Genomic DNA, 24,652 nt, shown 5'->3' on the forward strand with positions numbered 1-24,652 from the left:
GAGACTGAGGGGAGACATTGCAGTTACAACTTCCTTGTGAGGGGCAGAGGAGGGGCAGCCCCTGAGCTCTGCTCTGGGGGGACCAGAGACAGCACCCAGGGAATGGCCTGAAGTTGTGTCAGGGCAGGGTTAAGTTGTATATTAGAAAAAGGTTCTTCCCCCAGAGGGTGGTTGGGCACTGACCAGGCTCCCCAGGGCAGTGGGCACAGCACCAAGGCTAACAGAGCTCAGGGAGTGTTTGGATGATCCTCTCAGGCACATGGTGTGACTCTTGGGGATGGTCCTGTGCAGGGCCAGGAGTTGGACTCGATGATCCTGTGATTCTGTGAAACTGGGGTCTGTGTGGCTGACAGCACGAGGGGATCCCAAAACATGCTCGTGACACAAACCTGGCAGCCAGGGCACCGAGCTGGGGCCGCAGCCCTGGGGGGACGCAGGTGTCAGCAGCGTAGAGGTAGCGCAGGAAGGCGGCCGCGGCCTCGGCCGTCACGTCGCTCAGCAGCACACGGCGCGTCGGCGCCGCCCCGTCCTCCTCCACCACGAACCCCTGGCTGTGAACCTGGGGCACAGCAAAGCAAAGCTCTGTTTGCTACGAAAGGAACAGCAACACCAACGTTCAGCCTTGTTCCTCTCAGCTTAGTGCTTCTGTTCACACGTGTCCTGCCCGGGGACCGGGACCCGATGCCCCAGAGGGAAGGCAAGATGAGCAGTTATACAGAGCTCCCCACATCCTTCCTGACCCCATGGATGTCAGCTTTGATGGAGTTTAATTACTCATTTTAGTCACACATATAAAAGGGGGTCTTAGAGTTCTGCACTTAGTTTTGGAATCAAATTACTTCCCAGAGCAGAATTTCCAGAGTTATCTACACCTCCCTACAGCTGAGCTTCATCTGGTCCATTTTGAATTTACCCACCCCCATGATGTGCTGCCCAAACTCTGGTTCTCACAGGAAAACAGACACCACACAAAAAACTACTCCACTGACTGGACCATTACCTTTGTGGGTCCAGCCTGATCTCAGGTTTTGGCCAAAATGCATTTCCAGCTCAGTAAGGTCTCACTCCCTTGGCAGCCAAATCACATACTGTGTTATCCAAAACTCTCTCCAAAGTTAGGGGACCCCACACAACAGAAAACACAAGCTCCAAAGTTATCTCTGATTAATTACTGCCTCCTTGTTAATCAAAATCTCCATCAAAGAGGAGCACTTCCTCATCTATCCAGAAAATAAACATGAAATGCTGCTCTGCAGGTGTCAAAACTACAGGTCAGGGCAAATCCCACAACTCTACCCACACAAATGATTCCTGCTCATGAAATCAGTGGATGGGAATGCTGAGTAGCAGGAAATAGTAAGAGAACGTGGCTAACCCAGTAGTTTTGTTTTGTGGGCACACACACATTTGCTAATAGCTGTGAAGATCCTCTAAAAAATTCCTATGAAGACTGCTGGGTGGTAAATATGAACTTGCTTCCCCACCCTGAACTTTCATAGAGCCCTTAGAAATGGCCTGAGTCACCTTAGGGGGATGCTATGGCCAACACACATGAGGACAGAACTAAAGTTTCCAAAGGGCAGCTTTAAGGAATGCTCCTTTTGCCAGGGAACTGCTGTATGGACTGGAGGCAGCTTCCTGAAAGGGCAGAACTCAAATGTCAGGCTCTCTATCCTGTCTGCACAGGAGCAGGCTTGGAGCTATTCAACCTAAAATGCTCTGGCAACATAAGAACTCCTTCACTAGCCTTGCAAAAAGCACAGTCAATGCAGATACCTCCAAAGCAAGAGTGACAAAACCTCTGTGTAGGTTAAAGTTCTTCCCAGAATCTTCCTACTCCCTGCTCACACTTCCCAGCCTGGGTGCCAGGCAGGACACACCAAGATGGACAAGGCAGTCTGAGATTGCACAGGTACCAAAATTCAAGGGCAAAAAGCACTTGGGAAGCTTCCTCCCTTGCTCAGGGGTGGAACGCGAGGAAGGATCATTGGCTCCTCACAGACAAAGCACCACATATTTCACCACTTTGTCAGGATTTGTTCTGGTTCTCTGAGCTGAAGAACCACTGCTGGTCCCGAGGCCATCATGCCCAGCAGTGCTCTGTGCTGGTCCCGGAGCACTGAGTGGCCGTGGGTGACATTCCCAGTGACATTCCCGAAGGAACATCAGCAGCACTTACGGCCTGCGCGGCCGGCGGGCACCGCGCGTACAGCACGAACAGGTGGGCGTAGAGGACCTCCCCAGAGTCCACCTGGAACTGCACATCACTCAGGTGGGGGTTGTTGACCATTGCCCCGAAATCTTCAGCCAGCAGCCTGAGAGAGGACTGGGACACAGAAGGAACACAAAGACAGATGTTAGGTTACAGCTGTCAAACGCTTCCCTGGAAAAACAGAAGGAATAATAGAGTTTATCAGCACCGTTGTGCCTGAACACACCACCTCTGCCTCCTGAAGGTAATCATCGGGTTTATGAGCTTCAGGTCTTCCATGGGACAAACAGACATTCCTGGTTTTGTTTTCCTCCACTTTTTCCCAATCTGTCCATTGTGAAGGGCAAGAAGGTGTTGTACTCTGCTGTACTTGTATCACGGCACATTATCACCCTCAGATCCTCACCACACCATTTCCTGGTGTGGTCTAGCCACAGCCTGTAGCTGCCTCTTAATCTACTGCCTCCCACCACAGTTTTAGGAAACTGTAATTTCCACTTTAACAGACTTGAACTCAATTTGCTATAATTAGGGTAAGAGGAAAGAGGATGACTCAGGGCTGGGGAAACGAGCCATTCCCTCTCTGGCAGTGACAGCTGAGAAGAGCAGCTCTGCACCAAAGGGCCCCCATGGAATAAAACTAATGTAGGCATCCAGTTCAAAGGAATTTATGAGCATGTTACTGAAACACCTTTTGAAAATTCCACTCTAATTTAAAAAAAACCAAACATACTACTATCATTCTAGAACCCCTTGTTGGAATTTTGGGGAGGGCTGGTTGACTGAGCTACCTCAGACTGGTTATGGCGATGGTAAGGTCAAGCCTGGGATGTGCTGCCAAAGACAGCCAGGATGAATGCTCTGGAGCTGCTCGCAGTACAGACCCCAGGAAACCACCTAAAGACTCAGATCCCTCCAAGTGTTGCAGCTCTGGAAGTCGCTGGTGTTTCAGGGAAGTGGGAAACACCCTCAGCTCACGGCTGGGTTGAGAGGCTGGCTGACTGTAAGCAGAAACCAGTTGATGGTTAACATCCTAATCATCAATTCTGTGCTTTTCAAACTTACTGCAGAGCTGAGGAGGCGCAAGTTTTATTCCAGGGAAAATCTGCAGCAGATGCGGTTCCACCTGGAACAACACAGCTCTGTATTTTATTAGCAGGTTTCTACATTAGCAGTGGGCTGTGGAAACCCAACCTTTCTCCTTTCTCCAGCCAACAGTAATTAGCAGCACACACGGGAGCAGCTCCTCCAGCCTTCATGGGTGGTCTGGGGAAGACTCTGCATGTGGTGGCAGTGGTGTGGACTGATCTCCGAGGGGAAGACAGGAAACTCAGTCTGGAAACTAATCTGATGTTTCTTGCTTTTCTTATTCTTGGCAGGTGGGACACCTGCAAGGTGGTTCTGGGGAAGCCAGAAGCAAACACAGCCTCCCGATGGTCCGGCCCAGGCAGAGAGCCCAGAGCAGCTTTCCTGCTGAGGCTAAAATTATCAATCAAGAGTGGGGAAATCAAACAAGGCCAGAAACCTCCTGGCTGCTCCATTCTCTGTGCAAGGCCCAAAGACAGCTCCGAGTGGGGATGTGCTGCTGTTGGAGAACACACCAGAGCATTCTGTCCTGCTGAGGAGGTTGCAAAACTGGACCCCACTGATGTGACCAAGGGCCTTCAGCACAGGGGGATGTGTTACCAGTGCAAGGGGTGCATCTGCTCTGCATGGTTACACTCTGTCTGTGCTCATATAAAGCACAAATCTCTCCCACTGGCAATCCAGCTCTTCAGCAACACTTCATTTGCTCAGGAAAACTACCATGGAATCAAGCTGTATCTGAAAAAATGGTCATACTGGTTTTGCTGGGTGCAACTAAAGAATGTCAGGACAGTTTCTGTATTGCTAAAGGCCTCTGATTTAATAGGCTCAGAAAACAAAACAAGACTTTTCTCCTGCTAAGGATTATTTTTTTTTAATAGTCTCAAAGCATACTGAGAGTTTCTGTACCAAGCAGCTGGGATGCTCAAGTTTAATACTGATTCCCACCTCAAGGACTTGTCTCCTTTCAGAAGTATCTTAATCCTATAAGCATAATAGGAAAGTACATTCTCAGGCCATCAAAATTTATCTAGCACCAAAATGTACCAGCTTTCATGGCATGATTATTTATTATCAAACCAAAGACAGTGAGTTTTACCAGATAAAGTACATAACCTTGGTAAGAAAATGAATTATTTTACTTTTATAGACACTTCAGTTGAAGAAAACTGATAATACAGTCATGAAGGATTACACATCCACTGGTGCATCCAGGGTAAGATGGGCTCTACAGGACACTACAGGCTTGATAAGAAAATCCTCATCTCTGTCTCTCCTGGGCTGCAGCCAGTTTTCTCTTGGATAACCTGGGCATTAAAGCAGAGTCCTGCCTAACATGCTGCAAACACTCTCAATGCTGTAACATAACTCTTTAACCTGCACAGCTTGGCTCCTGTTACCTGGAATTCTAAATCATCACTCGTCAGACAGGACAGGCACTGAAAAACCCACAGGATGCTTGAAAAAAGCACAGGAAACCCCCAGGAATCAGTGAAACCCCCCCAGGTGTCCTCAATCACTGTGAACCTTAAGCACCTTTTGGTTTCCACAGAAAGGAATGGGAAATATTCCACACTTGTAAGAATTGAACAAATGCTATAGCTTCCTTTTTATTGTTATAAACAAATACATAAAAAGTGGGGGAAAAAAGGCTTGTCCTTACTCTTTTACTGCTGCTCCTGAGGAGGCTCCTCTCTTTGGATGGGGGCACAAAGCCACTCTGTGGAGGATCACTGGGACTCAGTTCTTCTCCTCAGGGAAGAAAATGCACATCACAAATCACATACAACTTCTTTGTGAGCCAGAGTGACCTAAGAACCCCTAACAGGATCCTTGCTGTGACAGCTGCTATAACCAGCCTGGCTATGTTGAAGGCTCAGCCTCTCCCTCGTGCCTTTTTGGAGGGTTTGGCTCTGGGCTGTGACAGGCTGTGGGTACCCAAGCACCATTCAGCTGTTATTTATAAACATTATAGGACCAGGGATCATTTGCTGCAGTTTAGCAGGGGAAGTGAGGACTATTATATCCAAGTGCAAATGCAGACAGGCGAGCTGAGGAACCATGTTCTCTTTCACAGGTGAACAGGACACACAACACATTCTGCTGAACAGCCAGACCACTTCAAGGGGTACTAGTGACCTTGAAATGTGCAGCTGGGCACCACATGCAACTGTGACTGGGGACACTAGAGAGCTGCCCATAGAGGAATTCCAGATGTTGGTACTTTTTTCAACCCTGTATAGGTACAGATAAACTCCAGGTTTGGGTAATGCATGTCCAACATAAAATCACCCCTCTTGTGCATCTCTCACCCGATTGTCTCAAGACCTGAAAAGACAGTGCACACAACAGAAAGGCTGTCCAGATACAATCATGGAATCAGGGAATGGTTTGGGCTGGAAGGGATCTTAAAGCCCGACTCATTCCACCCCCTGCCATGGGCAGGGACACCTTCCACTAGCCCAGGTTGCTCCAAGCCCCATCCAACCTGGCCTTGGACACTTCCAGGGCTGGGGCAGCCACAGCTTCTCTGAGCAACCTGTGCCAGGGCCTCACCACCCTCACAGGGAAGAATTTCTTCCCCATATCTAATCTAAATATACCCTCCTTCAGTGTGAAGCCAATTCCCCTTGTCCTATCACTGCATGCCCTTGTACAAAGTCCCTTTCCATCTCTCTTGTAGGCCCAAGATAAGCAGGGATGAGGATTTTGTTCCAGCTGTTGAACACATCCAGACTCCCTCCTGGCAGAAAATACTTGTTATCTTTAAGGGAATTCAAAAATAAAATTTAGCACCTGCTGTCCAGCAGTTCTCTTAAATGCTGGGATTTATGAATCATTTCAGAAATGTCAAGTTGATTACATCTAAAGCTTATTGTAGGAAAATGTGCCCCCACAAAAACACCTCTCGGATCAACAGCATCAACCTGTGGGTGATGTCATGGCTCTCTGACTTAGCCCAGTGTAAGTGTGGCCCTGTGAGGCTGAAGGAACCAGGGACAGGGCTCAAAGGCTGCCAGAACTCACCTGGCTGCTCTGCTGCCTGAACGTGGCCAACATCAAGCTTCCACTGAGTAAGGGTAAGTCCTTCCCTGGCCAACTCTACCAGGTCCTGCAGAGTCTGAACATCCTTCTGGCTGGGAGATAAAAACTGCCCATCTCCTTCAGGGGCTGGCTTGGATTCATCAGAAGTTTGGCCTCCAGTTTCTGTGCAAGTGAGTTCCTGAGAACTGAGGAGAGGCTGAATTTGCTGGGATACTTCTGGCTGATGAGATCCCACCGATGGCACAAGGTTCTCTGGCTTATCATTCTGATCAAAAGAGGAGGGAAAAAAAGACACCAATAAATTAGGTCCTGGTTTATATATTTGCAGAGCTCAGAGTACGGTCTCTACTTCTTACTTTTGAAACATCTATGAAGGATCACAGAGCATTCCCCAGGTACAGGGGCTTCTGAGGAACAGCTCTCTGCAGTTTTATGAAGGACTCTCCAGAGATAAGACAGCTCTGAACAGAAGAAAGAAAACTATAACAGAAAAGTTGGTTTCTCCAGGAAGTTGGTTTCTCTTTGCAGGCCAACTGCCAAGCAGAGAGAAAGGCTTGAGGAAATGCTCCCAGTCCATCATCTAAATATTTCATTATAGCTGGAGTGCCTGCAACAGTCCCAGCTGAAGCTCTCCAGGTGCTTCTGTTCTGAGTTCTGAAATGCTTTTGCAGTTACGTGTAACTAAATCAAACTTTCACCTTGGAGCAGATATTTTCCAGGTTTGGACTCTGTTTCCCAATAAAAAGAGTTTGTTTATTTTTAAGAAAAATGGTTTAGCCATTTCTCTGAATGGAAAGAATCAGAGGGAAAACACACTCTTGCCATGATTTTAAAGACCTTCCTACTTTTTATTTTTAAACTTCTGTGGCAGTTTTTGGCTTGAACGAAGGTCAAAACTCTTCATAGAATGAAGTCCCTCCACCCACTTCAGCTCCAACCTGCAACAATCCAGAGAAACACTGGGCTTTGACTAGGGAAGAAGTATTAAACAAAGCACCTATATATGCACAGTAGTTTTTGAACAGAAGCACCAAATAATTCAAGGGAAGAAAGAGGGAAGGAAGGGAAGTGATATCCTTCTTCTTGGAGAGGCTGAAAGAGCTTTGTCTGTTTCTGTGGGCACTTTTTATAAAAATACAGAGCACTAAAAGAGTCAGATCCAGGTGAACCCAGAATGAAACACTGGAACTGAAAACTGGATCAAAGCTCACACACATCAAGAGGCAGTGGGATGCATAAGGAAAGCCTGAAGTGCAAATGCTTTATTTTACAACTCCAGGCACTCATACCTCTCTGTGCTAGAAAATATCAGTCTTCAGTTCAATATTTTCACCCAGATCCTTGCTTAGTGCAACACAGGAGCAAAGCTCACACTAGGATTGACCAGAGAAAAGTGCCAAGAAGGAAAATAAAAGCCAGGCTGCTGTAAACATGGACAAACTAGGGGCACAATGAGCAGGATGGGGTCCCTTTACTCAGTACTCTCTGTTCCCATCAGTTTTATTTTCTGAAAGCTCAAGGAATAGTGTGGTAACGTGAGCCTTGGTCTCCTTCCCAAAGGGAGAAATAGAAGTTCAAGATCCCAAACCCCTGTAAAACCAGGGGAGAACAGGGCACAAGCAGTGAGTGTGCAGAGCAGGGATCACTTGTTTAAATCCCAAATGAGGAAACAGAAGGGATAGAGGGATATGTGCACACATATATCAGAGCAAGGACAACAGAGCATCCCACCTGCACAGGCTTCCAAGGTACAATTGGAGGGGTCAGTGCAGCAGTGTAGAACGATTCGGGGTCACAGGGTCCTGTCAGAGCACTGATCTTCCATAAAAAGCACTCCTTGGCTTTGGACAATGGCAAGAGCCAGGCTGCTTTCCCAGATTCACCCTCCAAAATCTTGCTAATGGGAAGCTGGGGGGTGGGAGGGAATTCCACCTCTTCTGCAAGCAGCATAGCCACCCGCTCCTGGATCCTCCTCCGTGCCTTCTCCGGGTCCTGCAGCAGCAGCGGTGGAGGGGCAGCTGGGCCTCTCTTACGCCTCTTCTTCTCTTTAAAAAGAAGAGGAACCCAAGTAAACAAACAGCTGAACACACAGGGCAGGGGAGATCAACACACCAGCTCCTTCAGTTGTACTCGGTGATGACCCAAAGGCAGCTAAAAGCTGAACACAGCAAGATTTCTGCGGGTCTGGAGCCACACATCACCCTTACAGGAGAAATGAGCTGTGGAGAAGGGTGACTCCTCCTCACACTGCTCTGCTGCATGTCGAGGGCTTTCACATCTCTGCAAAACCTGATCTTTATGGAAGCCATTGATAGCCATGCAGTCCATCTCCCAGACCCATAGGAAGTTGCCTGTATGGCAGTCCTGCATAAAAAGGGAGGGAAAACCACCAACAAAATCCATGGACTCCTTTTCTTGTGTTCTGTTCAAGGATATCAAACCACAGCTCACACACATGCTGAGCAGCTTCCATTTGGAAATCCTGTGTCTTGTTGGCCAACCCCAAATCCAACTGGGAGTACTTACTGGCAGGAGGAGACCTGAGCAGGGTCATGAAATCTTCCCTCTCTACAGCTTTCAGTGCTCTCCCCTGCCATTTTTCTGCCTTTCTAACCCCTTCTGCATGCTGACACAGTGAGGCACATGCTCAACAAAATGTAGTGTACACATATGTCCACTGCAGAAAGGACACAGAGATAAGAGAGAACGCTGAAAAAACTGCATTAATCCAGGCTGCAGCAGGAGGAATGGCAAAAAATCTACTGGAATAGCAAAAATTGACCTTTTCATGTTATTCCTTCTTGCAGTTTACGAAAAACAACAGCCTATCTTAAGAATACTTAAGGATTCAAAACAACCAAACAGTGAAAACAAGCACAAGATTCCCCAGGGATTTCACTGAAACCCAGGGACATCCTGCTGCTGCTGCTCCTGACTGTGTGTGGATACTGCATATTGTGGAAGCTCTGACAGCTTCAATAAAACAGAAGCAGGGCTGTCATCCCTCCTGCACCCAACAGGAAGGTTTTGGTGGAGAGCAGGCTGTGGCAGTTACTCCTGCAATAGCACAGCCTCTGACACTAACTCACTGTAACACATACCTGATCCTGGCTTCCATTTGATTGGGAAAGCAGCCACTGGTTTCACATTTGTAACGGGTCTTGCTTGCTCCTGCTTTTCCTGCTCCAACAGAGAGCGTGACATTGCCATGGCAACCTGCAAGTCTTCATCCTTAGGCTCCATTTTGGCCCTCTTCTGTGTTTTCTTTGAGTCCTCGTTGGAGGAGCCTTTTCGCTTTGCCCTGCTCGGCTGATTGCTGAAATCCAAGAATGCAGCAGGAAGCCCCAGTTAATGTGACTGGATCAGAGACAAGAAACACTCCAGACCAGCTGCTCTGCTTGCTCAGAGAGATTCCCATATCAAGCATAGTAAAAACCATTCAGTACTTTCTTTCCTAGCAGAGAGCAAAGGATTTCTTATCATTCATGCAACTTAAGAGTAATTTAGAGAAAGTATTGTTTTGGAAAGGTAAGCACAAGGCCACAGTGCTGATGTAACATTGCTATCTCCACCTGGAATGGTTTTTTGTACCATAGGGGAACAAACAAGTTGAAGCAGGGCAAAACCAAGCTCCCTAGAAAATGCTTCCCCACTCCTCTGCTTCCACAGGGAACAGGCAATCCCTCCTCTGCACAAAGGGACTTATGAGCCCCTCTACTCAGGCCCCACTTGCTGCACTCTGAAGATTCTGCTCAAATCCAAATGAGCAGATGCAGCTCTGTACCAAAACACATATTCACATTCCAAAACATCACGTCTGCTTCCTCTCTGGCTCAGGGTGAAAGCACATTCCTGGGACAGCCACGAGCCAAGGAGCTGAGGCAGAGGCACCGCAGATCTCAGGAGAGCCTGCACACTTGTACCCTGTGGTTTGCTCAATCAGCTCAAACACACCATTCAGCTCTACTGAGTAATTGCCTCAGAGAGCACAAATAATTCTGACAAACCAGTGTAAGGTCATTTACTCCCCATTTTGCTCCTGCCTGCTGGCTTTTAAAGTCATCTACCACCTGACCTCCTCTGAGGGAAAGCAAGATGATTTCTCCCAACTAACCACCACATCTTCCTCACCTGGTACTGGGCAACCTTCTTTGGGCTTCTTTGGGCTCAGGGCTCACCCAGCGTGTGAGTCAGCCTGGCATTAACTGTTCTCCCCAGGCCAAAGGAAGTAACCAGCACCTTTTATTTCTACCAGCTTACCTGGGACAGTGAAGAGGTGCATCACCAAGTGTGGCCACCTGCAACTGCACTGCCTGAAGAAGCAGATTAGGAGGAACATCCATCTCCACAGCACAGCGTTTCAGGTGACTGACTCTGCTCTGTGGGGTTTGGAACTGCTTCCCACAGATGGGACATTCAGGGACCACTGGTTTGCTGGAGGATGACATCTGTGCTTCCTCCATCTCATCCAGACACCTGTGAGACCATAGCAGAGCTTACCTATGGAGACTTTAAAGCTGTCCACACTAAGATTTAAACCATATTAAAGGAAGCACAGTCATGTGTAACAGCCAGAAACACCCCCTAAAGAACCAAGAGTCACCTCTGTGACAAACATGACATGTAACAGTCACATGGAGATTATGGCCTCACAGGCATATTAAAAACATATTGTTAAAAGGCAAGTGCAGGTAACAACCTCAGAATCACAGAACCCCAGACTGGTTTAGGCTGGAAGGGACCCTAAAGATCAGCCAGTTCCACCCCCTGCCATGGGCAGGGACACCTTCCACTAGATCAGGTTGCTCCAAGCCCTGTCCAGCCTGTTCTTGAACACCTCTAGGAATAGGGAGTCCACCACCTCTCTGGGCAACACACTCCACTGTCTGTCATCACCTAATCCCTCTCTGCACTCATTCTAACATTTCAGCTAACTTAAAAACACCTCTTAACAGAGAAGGGAGCAGTTGAATTAACACCACACTCCAGAGTGCAGCAGGATCAACTTCTAATAATTTCTGTAGGCCAAAACTATGTAAAAATTGTACTTGTTCTTTTTCTGTCCTCTCCAAAGACATTCAGGGTGTGAAATCCTGGGTCTGCAGGACCTATTACAAAAGTCACTCCCTGATTAGGTAATGACACACACAGGGCTGTGCTAAGAGACCATTCATCTGAGGTACTAGCACTGGTGATTACTGGTTTGCCAGTACCTCTGTCCATCTACAGCTTCACCTCTTGTGATGAAGACTGCTATCAAAAAATCCATGGCTAATATAAGCTTGTAACCTCAATATGCTTAATAGTTCAGAAAGCAGACCAACTTTCCAAAAAGCATTTCTGACACACTGTCACTGTTTTAGAACCTCTGTCCTCTCAAGCTGCAGTAAATGTCTGGAGACAGAAGCAGCAATAACACCTCAAAAGCTGCAGGAGCAAACAACCCTGAAGAACAGGAGCCACTCAGTAACGTGGTACAGGACTGGAGAACTTACATCACTCCTGCCTTCTGAAAGTGCTCAAATTAGGAATTTACAATCATTCAAATGTGCTGTTTCTGATGCTTTCACAACAGAGAAGCACAGAGTTTTAATTTCCAAAGAGCTGTCTGTACATAATATATTAATTGTGTTTGATATTTACCACTAAGGAAACTGTAAAATTAAGGGCAGTAATTTCAATTTAGTCACCTCTCTGAATAGTATCACCTTTCCCTCAGCAAACAGCTCAGATACACAGTGACATACCAGATGTCCTTAGACAAATTTTAGCAAAATGGAGCAAATGTGACTTTGTTACTGAAATTGGTAGATCTCAAAATCTGCATTAGGGGGTCCTCATTAATAGAATTCTTAGGGTTGAAAAGAGCTTTAAGATCCCCAAGTTCACTTATAATGGCAGCTCCTCTGCCACACTGCTGATGAAAGCAGCATTGGCCTGGCTGACACAGGAGCCCTGCAGGGCAACACAATCAAGCCTCTGCTTTCAGATCAAAAGAACTTGTTAATTCAGGCCATAAAGGTCAAGGCCACTATGCAGAATCCCAGCCCCTGTGTTCTTTCATGGCTGAGCTGAGTGAGGAGTGTGTGGGCACTGCATGTGGCCAGGACACCTCGTGCTGGTGTTTCACCTGTTGACGTGCTGCTCCCGTCGGGTCGTGTTCATGGCTGAGAGATCCTTCTGGCAGATCTGGCAAAAGAACAACCCTGCATCCTCCAGGCTTGCCATGGCTTCCTCTTTGCTTTCCTGCTGAAGAGCCAAAGCCAGAGCACCGTCGTGTTCCACGGATGGGAGCTGGTGGGTATCTGGCAAAGAAGGGAGAGATGGTCTAAGAGAGAAAGCTAAAAATCCTGTCTGAGAGGTGAGGAGCCATTATACTCATGATTATTAGCTTGCTGAACTAGGCACACAGAGATTAACTGCAATCTTTCTCCTGCATCTTCACCCTTCAAACACTCCAGGACTGCACTGGCCCAGGGGCAGGAGGGGGCAATTTGCTGCAGTGTCAGAGCCAGTGAAGGGTCAGTTTGGGCTGAAGTTTCTGAGGAGAATGTGGGATCTTATACATCACATGTATAACACAGCAGACTTTCATGTCCATACAGAAGCAAGAAGGACTTGATCTATGAAGAACCAAACAGAGTAAAACTGCTGTGAATTCAATTCACCTGCACAGAACATATAATCTTGCTGAGTGCCTGCAGCTCTACCAAAGATGGGGCTACCTAGGAGCCACATTTACCTAACAACTGCCTAATACTGTCCCAAGGGGAGGATGACCAAGTTCACTGATCCTGTTGGAATTTCAGCTTGTTTCCAAGAAGATCCCTCCAGAATCTACACGAGGTTAATTCAGCCTTAAAGAAGATCTGGGGAGAAAAGCATGGATGGTCCTTTAACAACAAAGTTCTCTCAGGGATCTGGAGTGATTTATTCAGTGCTGCACAAAAAGCCACTAGGCCAGCAAGGAACAAAGTCCAGGAATGCAGGACTGTTCCTCATGCAACCACTCTCACCAGCCACTCATTCCACACACAGCAGAGCTAAGAGCAGAAACGCACCATCCTCTGGAGGGTTCTGCTCCTGGCTTCCATCAGGGAAATCCCCACTGGCTGCAGCCCTTGGCACACTCCCATCTGTGCTGAGTTTCAGCTGCTCAGGTGCCACCCTCTTGAACTGCTGCATTCTCTCCACCACCAGCTCTGCCACCCGCACCTTCGGCCCCGCCGGCAGCTGCACCTTCGAGGTGGGTGAGGAGCAGGTTCCTGGCTGTGTGGCAGGAAGGAAGGGTAATGCAGTCTGGGAACAGCCACTCGGGGTATTTACTAGAGGGGGAGAAAACACCAGTTTTACTAGTCAGTCTTCAACACACGCTGAGAGCTGCTGGGAAGCCCTTCCCTGATGGCAGCCTGGGCTGGGTCAGGTTCTGCAACAGCCATTCTTAGAGAAGATGTGAACAATTTACTGACTTTATACTTGATAACCACAGTAACATCATCAGGCTTCTGTGCTACAGTGGAGTTTGGATACCTCTATATCCCTTTTAGAGGGAGGAATATTAAGGAAGACCTTGCCTGAAGGTTACTGGTGAGAACAAGGAAGGCAGTCCCACGGCCCTGCTCTCCCCAGTGCTCCCCGTGCACAATGTCCTGTTCCTGACCTAATTTATCAGTTTAAGGTGACTGCTTTCTGGCCATCATGTTTAATGACTACTGAAGGATCAATCCTTCATGTATTAATCCAATGCCTCTCAACTGATTCATATTTTTGCCCTTGACAACATCCAGTGGCAGTGGATTTCACCATAACACGATGCACTCAGTGAAAAAGCACTTCAATATATTCTAAGCTTGCTTTGAGAAGATTTTAACGTGTTTTTCTCAATCCTGACACTGTAAAAACCAGTGAATAATGACTACCCAACACATCACTTTGTACCAAGGCTTCACCTTACTGAGGGACATCTTCTGCCTGCAGCACAGAGCACACTCCTAGGCTAAACCCCAAGATGAACCTAAGTGGGTAAACACAGGTGGAAAGACAAGGTGCAAACCTGCTTCCATCAGTGCTGCTGTGTGTCCCCTCCAGCTGGACTTCTCAAGACCTCTACTGAATCAGAGAGTTTTTTCAGTCAAAACTGAGCTGTTTTGGTTCACTCACCTGTCAGAGGCCTCTGGCTACACTCAGAGGTCCCTGTGCTCAGCTGGCTGGCAGGGAAAGGGCTTCTCCTTCCATCCCCTTGTGCAGTCTCACCACCACAGGCTGCAGCATCACCCTCTTCTTTGGGCACCAGTGTTTGTTCCTGTGGACCCGAATCTCGAGGCAAGTTTGTCTCCTTCACTGCTGGTAAGTGAGGATGGGTTTGGCTCTGAGCAGCAGCTTTGCCTCTTCTTAATTTGCTCCGTGCTGTGGTGGTGCTCTTTGACCTGTTCTGAGCCCTCTTTGCTGGTTCAGCATCTCCAGCCTTTTTCTTCGCCCTATTCAAAATATTTGCCCACAACTCTTTAAAATCACTGTCCTGTTCCTCCATTGGTTTGCAGCTCCCAGTAACACCGTGGCCTAATGACACTGTGAGGGCAGGGTCAGTTCAGGTTTGCATCAGCCCTTCCAACACCTCAGGGATGTCCTTTCTCCAGAATCCAACGAGGTCACCAGACAGAGTGGGCACTTCTGACAGTTCATTCTTCCACACTTAATTCACAGCCATTCAGTAGAGCACGTTCTCCCTCCAAAGACCTCACCTTCTTTCACAAGTTGTTCTTTAGAGCACTCTAGATGTTGAATTAAACACCTCAGTTTGTGCAGAGGATCACCATGATTTGCTACAGACCTTCAGAAAGACACTTATTAAAGCCCTTAAACAAAGAAACAAAACCATGTGGTTATGCAGGATGGCAGGTGCAGATGCAGCGTGGGACAGAACTTTGAAGATGAAGAGAATTTGTATGAAATAGTAAGATCAGAAAAAGCACATATTGACCCCAAACACTGCCCCTATAATTGTACTGCAGATATGCCCAAGCCACATTAGCAAAGGAGAGGAAAGCTTTTAAAGCAGGTATCTGATACAAGATAGGCTTTTCTCCTGGAGCTCAGGGTTTGAGACTTTCCTTTAGTCCTCAGGATTTGAGACATTTCTACTTATATTTATGTAACACAAGACCAGTGAAAGCAGCAGAGGAGGAAAAAAAAACCCCTTTATTCAGCTGAAGCAGTGATTCTGGAGTGTAAAACACTGCAGTTCTAGAGAGGAGAGCCCAACCTCATTTTGAGAAATAAATAAATGGAGCTTTTGGCATTTCAGAAGGACAAGTCAGAGAACAATTGTATCAAACATGTTCACCCTTTTTCTCTTTTTACCTCCTCAGCTGCTCACTTAGGATTAGCTCTCTTGCTCATACTGGATTTTTCTCTTAAGTACTCATTAAACCATGGCACTGACCATGTTTCACAAACTGCTGTCACATAAACAAGGTAAACAGACTAAATAAATTATTTTTAAATTACTTTCTTAACCTTTTCAGCTACAGCAAGAACAGCAGTAGTAGGCAGGGATTACTTGGAACAGCACTGGGTACAATGTCCAGATGGAAATGCCATCAACTCCCAGGCAACATTAAAACTAGAGCTCTATTCTTAGACATTTTGATTGTCCTCTTCTTCCTAGTCCTGAGTTCATGATGGTTCTGGCTATTTGACCAGAGGTTTTATATTGCTCCCAAAACCTCCTTCTTTCAAGCCTAAACTGGAGTGTTTCACTTGGAATGGCAGCAGCTCTGGTTCAGTTTCTCCAGTAAAGCTCTGGGCACAGAAGGACTCAAAAAGCAGGAAAAACACACACTAAATTGTTTTCTCAAATGGCCTGGCTGCAGCCATGAGGGGCTGAGGAATGCTGGTTACACACTTTCATGGGTCAGCCCTTCCTGTGAGCAATTACAGATGTTAATGGATTTATTTATTTTAAACTCAGGCTCCCAAACCAGCAGAGGATTTTGCTGTGAATCTTGGAGTCATTTCCTGTCAGAGAGAAACTGAAGTTTTATGTAGCCAGTTCATAAATTTACTTTTCCTGGACAGAGTCTTGGTGTAGTTACCACTGTAAATTGACCATTTTCTTCTAAGGAGGAGACAGCATGTGGAGAAATCCCAAATCTCACATCCTCCATGGCTTTAAATACCTCTCACAGACATCTGTACTGACACAGAACATCTGTACTGTCGGATTATTTATGCTGAGTTCCTCCTATTTATCGGCTGAGAGGGAGTTGGAATTATGTCCTTCCTCCTGATTGGATGATGACATGGCCGAGCAGAAGCCAACACCGCCGCACTTCAAGCCGTACTTTACAACCGTATTGGGGATATTGGACTAATCCTCTGCATAGCATGACTGGCATCCTCAATAAACACCTGAGAGATCCAACAGCAGTCCTCCCCAGACCAAATACCCCTTCTCCCTCTCTTAGGACTCATCCTAGCTGCCACAGGTAAATCCGCCCAATTTGGCCTACACCCATGACTCCCTGCAGCTATAGAAGGACCAACCCCGGTATCCGCCCTACTCCATTCCAGCACAATAGTAGTTGCCGGAATCTTCTTACTTATTCGCACTCACCACATATTATGTAACAACCAAATTGCCCTAACTATATGCCTTTGTATAGGTGCCCTATCCACCCTATTTGCCGCTACATGCGCTCTTACCCAGAACGACATCAAAAAAATTATTGCCTTTTCCACATCCAGCCAACTAGGACTAATAATAGTCACTATTGGCCTAAATCTACCCCAACTAGCCTTCCTACACATCTCCACACACGCATTCTTTAAAGCCATACTCTTCCTCTGCTCTGGGTCTGTCATTCACAGCCTTAACGGCGAACAAGACATTCGAAAAATAGGAGGATTACAGAAACTACTTCCTACAACTACTTCGTGCCTAACAATTGGAAATTTAGCTCTCATAGGAACACCATTTTTAGCAGGGTTTTACTCAAAAGATCTCATTATTGAAAGCCTTAACACCTCCTACCTAAACACCTGAGCACTTCTACTAACCCTTATAGCTACAGCTTTCACCGCAACTTACAGCCTACGTATAGCCCTACTAGTACAAACTGACTACACCCGAATTCCCTCCATTACTCCTATTAATGAAAACGACCCAGCAGTCACAAACCCAATTACTCGTCTTGCCTTAGGAAGTATCATAGCTGGCCTACTAATTACCTCCTATATCTCCCCTGCAAAAACCCCTCCTATAACCATACCGCTAATCACAAAAACTACTGCTATCATTGTTACAACATTAGGCATTATTCTGGCATTAGAATTATCAAAACTCACACACGCCTTCTCTACCCCTAAACAAAATACCACTACAAACTTCTCCAGCACTCTAGGATATTTTAACCCCCTTATACACCGCCTCAGCCCCACTAAGCTCCTAAACAACGGCCAGAACATTGCATTCCATTTAATCGATCTATCTTGATATAAAAAAATAGGCCCAGAAGGGCTAGCAACCCTTCAACTCAAAATATTTCTAGCCCCATTCCTCCACATATCAAAACAGCGAACTATAACCTTCCGACCTCTCTCCCAACTTTTATTCTGAATCCTAGTAACTGTTCCTTCAAAACAGATCAGTGCTTTTGCATTTGCAACCAATTTTCATTGTCCCAGGTAGATAAGATCAGACATACAAATGATATAAAACTAAGAATTTATCTGTATTACTCCTCCCTTCCTGGACCTGCATTTACAGGCTCCTGCTCTGTTCAACATCTCAGTATTTCTGATGTTCTGCTATTGCTGCCCCTAACAGCCACTTTTGGCACCAGTTTGGAAGGCTCAGAAAGTAATGACTTTGAAAATAATTTCTTTCAGAATACTATTGAATTCATTTTGGAAGATTCTAGGACTCAACAAATCACAAAAGTGGTCAAATAAAATAATCAGCAGCACTTACCTATCCACTGAGATTCTGAATCTGTAGCCCAGCTGTGCTCTTCAAGTAAACGTGGGTCAGCAAAGTGGCACAAAGCAGGACAAGTAAGAATGAAAGATGGAACCTGGAAAATGGAAGGAAAATGTTGGGTTTAGTGCATTTTGTGCTGACTGCTCTTTTTGCTGGAGTTCCAAGGTGCAGGGGGAAGGTGACAGTGATGATGCTCTGCCAGTTCCACTGACTTGCACACCTGAGCTGTGCAGGCGAGTTGGGTGCATTGCTCAGGACCTGCTCAGCTCAGCTCTGCAGGATGAGATGCTATCAGGTTAAAAATATAAAATTACAGACATCTAAAAATAACTTGATGATCATTTCAACCAGTTCAACAGGTAACTTGAAGGGAGCCTACAGAAAAGATGGACTACAAGAACATGTAGTGACAGCACAAGGTGGAATGGCTTCAAACTGCCAGAGGGCAGGGGTAGATGGGATACTGGGGAGAAATTGTTCCCTGTGAGGGTGGTGAGGCCCTGGCACAGGCTGCCCAGAGAAACTGTGGCTGCCCCATCCCTGCAAGTGTCCAAGGCCAGGTTGGACAGGGCTTGGAGCAACCTGGGCTAGTGGAAGGTGTCCCTGCCCATGGCAGGGGGTGGAACTGGACGGGCTTTAGGGTCTCTTCCAACCCAAACCATTCTGTGATTCTATGATATAAAAGTATGTACCTATTACATGCCTTGTATTTACTACCTTGTAATTACTTAGTTAAATCATAGAACCCTTAAAAAAACCCCAAACAACAGGTAAAACATCTGCTTAAAAAAACCCCTGAATGGGTAAAACATCTGCTCCCTCCTTCCAGAGCAGCTTCTCTTTTAACATTTGAAAGAGTATTTCCACCAGCAGTCCAACCACTTGACACAAATACACAACATCTGGGCCTGCTCATTTGCTGCTTTAAGCTGTCTGTCTGTTCCAGGAACAATTCTCCTGCCATTTCAGCCTCCAAGAATATGTCATCAGTGTGGCTACAACGTGTACATCAATGCTAGACAGGCCTCAGAAACTTGTAGCCAGCAGACACTTCCTCCCCTCCCAAGCCCTGCAGTGGTGCCTCAGTATCTCTCCTTAATTCCTCATCTTTAAAGAAAAATTGACTTTATAATTCCAAAAAAGGAAAGTACCCTCGGAGCAATTTCTTGTATTTCACAAGAAATACTAAGGGAAAATGGATTATTTAACATTAAAGTAACCTGAATTATTGACTGGGGTCCCCAGCACAGGAAGAACATGGACTTGTTGGAGTGAGTCCAGAAGTGGCCACCAGGATGATCAGAGGGATGGAGCACCTCTGGCATGGCTGGTATACCAGGTATTCCTGGTATACCAGGAAAGGCTGAGAACTGGGATTGTTCAGCCTGGAAAAGAGAAGGCTTTGGGTGACCTAATTGTGGTCTTTCAGTACCTGAAGGGGCTGACAGGAAACATGGAGAGAGACTTTACAAGGGCCTGGAGTGCCAGAACAAGGGGGAATGTCTTCCCACTGCCAGAGGGCAGGGTTAGATGGGATACTGGGAAGGAATTCTTTCCTGTGAGGGTGGTGAGCCCCTGGCACAGGTTGCCCAGAGAAGCTGTGGCTGCCCCAGCTCTGGAAGTGTCCAAGGCCAGGTTGGACAGGGCTTGGAGCAACCTGGGCTAGTGGAAGGTGTCCCTGCCCATGGCAGGGGCTGGAATGAGATGGGCTTTAACATCCCTTCCAACCCAAACCAGTCTGTGATTCCATGATTTCCACACATACCATTTCCCTGTGGTGAGAGTACAAACTGCCCTGTCCTGCAGCCAGACCCTCTCCCAGCTCCACCAGTGAGACAGCCCAGCTGGATTCATTCCCAGCTGGGTGCTCAGTCTGCAGGTTTCCAGCTCCAGCAGGCAGGAAGCACGGAGTGGGCTCTCCCTGTGTGCCAGGCACAGTGGGCTGCTGCAGGAAGGGTGGCACTCTGCTCATCAGGACCACCTTCTCCTGCTTCCACACCAGCAAGATCAACATAGGAGTGGTCCCAGCAGTCCTGAAAAGCTGGCCAGGACTGAATGGAGAGTCAAGGAATGGGATCAAAGTGACTGATATCACCTCAGCCTTCAGAAATTACCTAATTGCCACAGCCTATACGACCCCAGGCTGCTAATTAGGGAGTGCTGACAGCAGCAGGATGATGGGATGCACCATGCTGGGTTGGCACTGGAAGCTTTATCCCCCCTTCTCCTTTTGTGGAAGCTGCAGCCCAAAGATCTGAAGGCTGGTGCAAAACTTCCAATCAAGCCAGACCAAAAAGAGCACAGGGAAAGAATTTCTGCAGTGTTTGCTCTGGCAACCACACCAGAAGGAGGTCCCTGGAGATTCTTCCAGACCAAATCCTCTAACAAAAGTCTTCCTACAGGTTACTGATGGAGAAGAACTGACATGTCAACAGTGTAACTTCTGAAAAAGCACATTATCCTCCACCCTTTTAGGGACTCTTCAGTAGAACCTGTTTTCTGCATTAACCAACACCTTTATCACGACTTTCTAAAGACATGACACTGCATCTGTACAGTGCAGGGTCTCTGTGGTTGTGGAAGTGCAAACAAATTAACACTGAGGACAGCAGAGCTTGTTCTATGAGGAGAGAACAAATATAAGTGCAAAACAGGAATCCAGAGTCAGGTACAACCCTCTTGGCCAGGTCTCTGCCAGCTTTCCTGTGCCAGAACAGGATAACAAAACCAGATGTGGAAAACAGGGAATAAGAAGTTAACTCAAGTCTCTACAAGCAAGGAAATGACAGGTAGGAAAATCATAATCAGATTCCAAGGAGCAATTTCAGCAATGACCAGGATCTCTGTCTACCTGGCACCACCCACTTCCATACCTGTTATATCCCACCAGTGCCACGCTCACACTCCTGCTCGAGGCTACACCTCCCCCTGCCAGCACCTGGTACAAATGGCAAAGCATTTCACAGTCACATCCCAGACATGGATTTAAATCACTACTTACACAACCGAAATGTCCCTCTACCAGCACGTCCCCCAAAATGGGAAATTCACTTTACACTTCCCCTGGAAGGACAAAGGGGAAGTGAATCCAAAAATAAACACTAACGGTCGCTCAGGTGCAAATGCTCGTGGCTGTATGCAAACACAGCAGCACCCAAATCACCCAGAGGGGCAGCTGGTGATGCAAAAACCAAACTGATTTGATTGAAAACAACAAGTTATTAATTTTAACAAAAAAAAAATACAATTGAGATTAAGGACCCGATAAAAACATTTCGGTAGAGGCCCCCAAAAATAAAGGAAGAGAACAATAGTTATTAAAAACTAACCTGGTTTTCAGGGGAAGAAAAGGAGTCAGAATAATAATAAAAACAAAGATGTAAAATAACATCATGGTGAGGGAATTGGATTGCACCGATTAAAAACAATGAAAATAAACAATGAATATAAACAATCAAGTGTATTAAAGCCAGGAGGTAAAATTACCTGGACAGAAAAGTTAAGGACTTTCAAAAAAGATCTTTCTGATGTCCATCAAAACCCAAAAGAAAAACCTATCAGGGCCACTAAATCAAACTGTGGAACTGTTAATCCTGTGAATATTCCTGTAATATCCATCCCCTGGTGTTGTTGCAAACAGCCTTTTCTAGGAGCAATCCAAAACACACCAAAAAGCAGATGCTGAAGGTGTTTCTGTCACAGGAATTGGATCCTTTGCAAGCAGAAGTCACTGTGATTTTTCAAAAAGGACAATTAGGGAAGTAAACACTCATCTTGCACACAGAGCTCTATGCCAGGCTGTTAAAGAAATGGCTTAGGTGGGAATTGATGAATAAAGATGGATAATAAAATTAACACCAGCCAAGACAGTTTATGAAAACCCAGAGCTCCTACACTCAGCTAATACCTTCTTAACGAGAGCTCTGTGTTATCAGGGGGGTAATTCTTCTGTAAACCATTAAAGAAGTATCAAGGGACAAAATGATTAATTAAAATCCCACAAAATCGATAAAACGCATTTAAAATTATTAAAATGCAGCTGCAAACAGCTGTCATTGAGCATGTGTGTTTCTATTACCATCCCACAGAGATCAACTCTCTGCCTGCCCTGTTTTTCTGTATTTTAGATTAGGAAATGAGTTGGGAGAGACACCAACCACCAGGCTTGAGCTGTCTGATGATCCAGAGAAGGGAACTCTTGGACAGCCCATCATTTTTCCAAACCAACCACACTGTGGCCTTGTCCCAGGTGTCTGACTCCACTCTAACACTGATAATTGTGACCATGTCAATCAATTCTGTCATTTTTTCAGATCAAGAACGGAGCAATCCATGATATGGATGTCTGTAGCAGGAAAATGTCAAAGCTTATTGTCACAAGAGCCAAATATAAAGTGAAATTTAACCCAGTATCTTGATTTCCCTATTTGCTAAAATAGGAAGATGCTCACTTTAAAAACATGACCAAACTCATCACGGATTTCTACACGTGATCTAACGAAGTATCTTTTAGAATAATGTTTAATTAATCTATGCCAATTACTTACTTGCTCTCTCCTCATCTCAAATCACATATAAAAGCCACAGTGAACCACACAACACTCTGCTTTGTGCATGTGTAGCTTTATGATGTCTCCATGCTCTCATTCCTGTTCTCCATCCTCCGGTGTCCATCAGAAACAGGCTTGGTTTAGTCTTATGAAAATACAATTTTACACCTTCCCCTTTTATTCACTTAGTTCCTTCACCTTCTCCATATCCAGATACGTGGCTACCTTGATGTGAGTGATCTGGGAAGCTCTGGCATCACCCCAATGATCTCAGGAATGTGTAAATACTGCTCCAGTAACAGCAGGGGATCAGCTCTCAGACCACCATGGCAGTTCCTCTGTGTTTGGCTTTCAGGAAAATTCCTTCTAGAAACTCTGGGCAAGAGCCTTGTCCACAGCCAAGGACCCAAAGCACAGCCTGAGCTTCAACAGCACACAGTAATCTCAAACATCCTATTAAAATTCCTGTTTTCTACTGTTTGACAGTTTCTTTGAAAAAAAACGTGTAATTAAAATTGACCCAGTGGGAAAAGCAAAGGCTCAAAAGAACTCAAGGCCCAAAGTTTCCAAATGCAAAGCTGATGGCAACAATTCTTTCAGCTTCTGTTTCCAGTCTGCCTCTGACACTGGTACCCAGAAAGCTGTTTTAATCCAAACACCAAAATCTAAGGGGAGAGGAGGGACCAGGAGGGAGATGAAGAAGAGGACTTTAAGCAGATACAGAAGCCACCCACACAAGGGTCTTTTCTGTCATCAAAAAGGGCTGTACCCAGTCTGTGATTTTTGAGAGTTTATACAGAGACAATGGACTGAACTTTGGGCTTTACTAGAGTCAAACTGGGCAGTAAAAATGATAAATTGTTTGCTCAGCTGTAATTAGAGGTTTATTTAAAACCAGAAGGGTAACAAGGAGTACCTTGTGTGTCTGCAGAGTCAGGGACAAAGTGTTGTCAGGAAAGTAGCTGAAACTGTCTCCCTTCAAGGCAGGCCCATATCACAATACCATTAAATGGTTTGGGGTGGAAGGGACCTTAAGGATCATCTCATTCCACCCCCTGCCATGGGCAGGGACACTTTCCACTAGCCCAGGTTGCTCCAAGCCCTGTCCAACCTGGCCTTGGACACTTCCAGAGATGCCACTTCCAGGAAGACACAGCTTCTCTGGGCAATCTGTGCCAGGGCCTCCCCACCCTCACAGACAAGAATTCCTTCCCAGTAACCCATCTAACCCTGCCCTCTGTCAGTGGGAAGCCATTCCCCTGGCCCTGTCACTCCAGGCCCTTCTCCAAAGTCCCTCTCCAGCCTTCTGGACACGCAGTTCCTTGTGCCCCTGAGCCTGGAAGCAAAAGATGAAATTCCACATTGCTTCAGACCCCCAGAACTGCTTTCCCTGGTAACACTGCTTGAAAGAAGTTTGCTTTGAGGCTGGACACGTTAAACTACGTTTTCAGTGAACCCTGCCAGCTGCCAGTGCCCGCTGGCATCCCCTGACACACAGGTCTCCTTGTGCTTAACGGCTCTACCTCTGCTCTATCCCTGAATTTTGGCCTTCAATGCCACATTAACACCTGGGAAGGAGCTTCCTCCCAAGGTCCGGGCTCCTCATCCCCCTGAACCAGCACGGGGTGACGCCACACAGATGACGTCATGTACTTGACGTCACATCGCTGACGTCACCCCAGGGCCATGCCAGTCCCGCGGCACCGCCTCCCCGCCGCCAGGTGGCGCCACACCGCGCTGACGGCGCAGGCGTCATGACGTCACCCCACCCGCCCGCGC

At 46.6% G+C, this 24,652-nt stretch overlaps 1 protein-coding gene across 9 annotated transcripts in view; it reads right to left on the reverse strand.

Annotated features, from left to right (window-relative positions):
- Positions 1 to 24,652, reverse strand: part of SLX4 (SLX4 structure-specific endonuclease subunit) — a 39,066-nt gene that overhangs the window by 14,181 nt on the left and 233 nt on the right. For 2 of the 9 annotated variants that reach the window (XM_051779714.1, XM_051779747.1), the window contains exons 2-12: positions 18,315 to 18,417; positions 14,504 to 15,198; positions 13,405 to 13,668; positions 12,474 to 12,648; positions 10,604 to 10,819; positions 9,445 to 9,659; positions 8,075 to 8,388; positions 6,326 to 6,608; positions 4,962 to 5,050; positions 2,180 to 2,326; positions 390 to 559 (exon numbers count right to left, since the gene is read on the reverse strand). In XM_051779714.1, coding sequence (XP_051635674.1) covers positions 390 to 559; positions 2,180 to 2,326; positions 4,962 to 5,050; positions 6,326 to 6,608; positions 8,075 to 8,388; positions 9,445 to 9,659; positions 10,604 to 10,819; positions 12,474 to 12,648; positions 13,405 to 13,668; positions 14,504 to 14,873 — 2,243 coding nt within the window. In that variant the 5' untranslated portion in view covers positions 14,874 to 15,198; positions 18,315 to 18,417. Of the gene's footprint in view, positions 1 to 389; positions 560 to 2,179; positions 2,327 to 4,961; positions 5,051 to 6,325; positions 6,609 to 8,074; positions 8,389 to 9,444; positions 9,660 to 10,603; positions 10,820 to 12,473; positions 12,649 to 13,404; positions 13,669 to 14,503; positions 15,199 to 18,314; positions 18,418 to 19,543; positions 19,723 to 19,755; positions 21,308 to 22,870; positions 24,422 to 24,441; positions 24,459 to 24,652 lie in introns of those variants that run through there. The other 7 variants (XM_051779748.1, XM_051779741.1, XM_051779724.1 and 4 more) reach the window with 7 other exon arrangements.

This window comes from Manacus candei, unplaced genomic scaffold (genome assembly GCF_025592945.1).
Source record: "Manacus candei isolate 608988 ecotype Guabito, Panama unplaced genomic scaffold, ASM2559294v1 h1tg000002l, whole genome shotgun sequence".
Taxonomy (NCBI): Eukaryota; Metazoa; Chordata; class Aves; order Passeriformes; family Pipridae; genus Manacus; species Manacus candei.